Raw genomic sequence first — 3,589 nt, 5'->3', positions numbered from 1 at the left:
CTACCTATTGAAGAATGTCTTGCATATCTAAAAGCTTCTGATGATATAGACCTGAGAGCTCTAGCTGAACACCATTCACCCACCTCAAATTATCCTATCACTCATTCACCTTCCATCAATGTTCCCTGCCCTCCACCTTTTCAAAGGAACCTTGAGTTTGCACTTGACCCTCTCGTTTCTCTTGTGCTTTATGATTTTCTAAATTCTCCTAGTATGAAAGTACTACCTACAGAGCCACCAGATACTTTCATTTTCAGTTGTGTGATTATACCAACCCACTCCACCAATGCATATTGTGATAAACCCACTCTCTCATTTCTTCTATTTCTTACTTTTATAATTTATTCATATCCACCATATCTTCCACAACCATCTATTTTCTCACAATCATTCACTTGCCCACCCTTTCGTTGGAAAATCAAGAAGACCTTGTACGCTAGGCTAGATTCTAGATTCATCAGTATTCTCTCTCATTTTGTTATGTCACGTCATGGGAAATCATGGTGTTTGATGGTGTTTGGATGTGTTTTATCTGAAAATTATTTATGGCAAGATCCACAACTATTTCGGTTGTTTTTTTTTTTTTTTGAAGCATTTAGAGGTTAGGCAGACCTCGACCTGTATTAAAAGAAAAAACTCATGTTCTCAAGTACAGTTTCCCTTGTGCATCCTCCTTTACTATTTTGGATAGTTCATAGTCTACAGGAGGTAGGAAATACAAAATTGAATCCTCATGTTCCTTGCTTAGCTTAGAGAAGTAGTCAGCAACTCAATTTGCTTCCCTGAACACATGCTTGAAGTCTATCCATTCAAAATGTAACTTCAAGCAGTCAATAGCAGCCACTATGTTAAGGCGGTACCAAGGCGACTCCTCTGTACCAGTAATAGCTCTTACTGCTCCCTTCGAGTCTGAGCATACACTAATTCATCTCGCTCCTATCTAGATTGCTCCCTTCATACCAGCCTCAATTGCCAGCAACTCCTGGGTGATAACCGATCTTTTAGTCGAGCTCCCTGTAAACGCTAGTTTGACGGCACCAAACTCATCTCGAATAACACCACCATAACCATTAGCGTCTTCTGAGACTGCCCCATCCGTGTTGACTAGTAATCCCCTAGTTGCGGCTTGGACCATTTGCACCATACTGGGGCTCGAGCTATGTAATGAACTTGGATATCGATCCTGTCCAGTAGAACCTTGGCAGCCACTGTGTCAGGCACTTCAGCCAACATAATTTGAAGATATGTCTTCATCTCCTTCTTGATCTTTGCACATACCTGCACCTCTGAGTGACTCTTCTGCTGAAATTTCCTCAAGTTCCTCTCTATCCAGATGGCATATATTGTGGCAAAGGTTACTGCTCTAGTAATTTTAGATTCGATTGAGGCACTACAACAAATCCTAAGGAGGCTATACCACTCGGTAGTCGACGCTTTCACCTGCGTGTTCAAACCCAGCCATCCTTTTACACTAGACCAAACCTCTTTTGTATACGAGCAATCGAAAAAGAGGTGTTTGGAATGCTCCCTAAAAGCATTGCAGAAGCCGCATATCAAGTGATGGATAATTTTCTTCTTAACCAGTCGGTCCTGGGTGGGTAAGCAATTCGAAAATAACTGCCATCCAGTAAACGAGTGTTTCGGTATAACCAACTTACCCCAAACCACTCGATGCCATTTAACTCTTGGTCGGAGCTGTTTCAAAGACATGTACGCTGATTTGACCGTAAATCTGCCTGTAGAAGTCGATGTCCAGATGACTTGGTCCTGCTGTAGCATATGATTTAATTCGGTGCCTTCAATCTTCTTCTTCAGCGCACTATCTGGTAGGCTAGAAACAATGTGGTTCCACCTTCCATCGGAAATGAGATCACTAACCAAAGCATTGTGAGGAACCTGTAGCAGTTGAACTGCTTCATCCCAAAAAAAGAGTGGAGTGTCATGGCACCATGGGTCATGCCATACATATGTTTGCTCGCCTCTCGCTATCTGGTGCCTAACAAGCTTCTGAGCAGCTTTGCGGGTCTTTAGGACATTCCTCCAGACCCATGAACAGTCCACTGGGATGGCCATCGTCCAGAACTGTTGCTTCCTGACATGATGTTCAACTGTCCATTTGACCCATAAAGAGTCCTCATAGTTGGCTATCTTGAACACAAGGCCACAGTAGGCAACCTTATTCCACATGCTAGGGTCCATAATACCCAATCATCCCTGTTCTTTATCAATTCTAGTGAGGGTGTGACTAGCATGGTGCATCTTCGGTGTCATGTCTGGCCCTGCCCATAGGAATCTACTATTTCAGTTGTTGATATATGGCAAACTGTAGGGTATGTATATATATCTAGTTATTTGTTAAAGTCTCGAGTATCTTACTATAAACGGCTCATTTTATTCTTCAATGTACTCCATTCCACTCTTATATTTTGGTAAGTGCACCATTCAGGTAACCGGGCCCTCCCTATGGAGTGTGTGGTTGTAAGTACCGGATCCTAAGTCCACGTTTAATATAATTCACATTTTCCACTCTTGCATGTTTTCTCAGTTTTTGAGTCATGTTTCTCTATGGTGTGAATTATGTCTCTACTGCTTATTGTTTTCCTTATATTAATCCGTATTCATAAAAAAAATATTAAACCCATAAAAATAGTAATTTAGGAAGTCTCCGGAATCTGACTTTAAAAGACCCACGTTTAAAACAAATTTTCTAAAGTCTATTCTATAAAATTTGTTTGGGGGTGGGGTGTTGGTCTTTCCATTCTTGATTGTTCAACTTTCTATTTTTGTTGATTATGCCGTTTAATCGTATTTTGATTCGGGTTGACATTATTTCGCCCAAATCAAACGACAAATCAAACCCCAAGTTTGATTCCTTGTTCCATTTACTCTCCCCCACTTATTCAAACCCACATTTCGAATTCTAATACTCAATGGCCCAAAAACGCAAAATTCTCCCGGAACAATTTTTCAAGTCAAACCATTTTACGCCGTTTTACGATGACGAGATGAAATGTAGGAATTTGCAATGATTGTGGTATACGGAGAATGATTTTTACCATGAGGATTTGGTTTTGAATTTTTACAAGAAGCGGGAAATCGTGGGTAGGCAGATTTTTTATTTTGTGAAGTCGATTGGTGCGAGGAGAGAAGTGTGTGCTTCGGAGATGACTCATGTTCTAGGCATTATGCCAAAACACCAGCTTGTAGCCACCGTGCAGGAATCCCATTGATGAAAGACATTGTTTTGGAGGGACGGTACAATGTGAAATCACATTGCGTCCGACAATCGTCTCTGAGGACCAATCAGCTAGTTATAGCTCAGTGGGTTTGTAAGAATGTCATTGGGAAAGAGAAGTTTAGTGACATCGGCCTGAACTGTCTGCACATACTCTGGGTATTACAGCAACAGAGGTATGATTTTTGTATCATCGACTTCTTGTTAACTATGATTAGAGGAGTTGGAGTAAGTACCGCACCCTTTCCTGCTTTAATTACTAAGATAATGTTGTCTTTTGGTGAGAAACCAAGAATTGAGCGGACTATGTTGAAGTTGCATGCAAATGCAATTGCTTATACGGACTGTATTCAG

The 3,589-nt window shown here is 41.0% G+C and overlaps 1 protein-coding gene across 1 annotated transcript; it reads right to left on the bottom strand.

Annotated features, from left to right (window-relative positions):
- Positions 1-940: 940 nt before the first annotated feature.
- On the bottom strand, positions 941-2,199 carry LOC147511263 (uncharacterized). The gene is made up of 2 exons (XM_086598411.1): positions 1,279-2,199; positions 941-1,183 (listed from the first exon to the last, which is right to left on the bottom strand). Exons 1-2 carry the CDS (start codon positions 2,197-2,199, stop codon positions 941-943), a joined length of 1,164 nt encoding a protein of 387 aa, XP_086454537.1.
- Between the last annotated feature and the right edge of the window lie 1,390 nt (positions 2,200-3,589).

Source organism: Coptis chinensis, chromosome 3 (assembly GCF_015680905.1).
Source record: "Coptis chinensis isolate HL-2020 chromosome 3, ASM1568090v1, whole genome shotgun sequence".
NCBI lineage: Eukaryota > Viridiplantae > Streptophyta > Magnoliopsida > Ranunculales > Ranunculaceae > Coptis > Coptis chinensis.
This window is presented reverse-complemented; position numbering and strand designations above follow the sequence as displayed.

Bases quoted from the DNA above. Each gene is read 5' to 3' on its own strand.
- LOC147511263 (XM_086598411.1), bottom strand. From the start codon at position 2,199: ATGGACCCTAGCATGTGGAATAAGGTTGCCTACTGTGGCCTTGTGTTC. The intron at 1,184-1,278 runs GTATGTGCAAAG...TCTACTGGACAG, and splicing joins AGAGTCACTCAGAGGTGCAG to GATCGATATCCAAGTTCATT.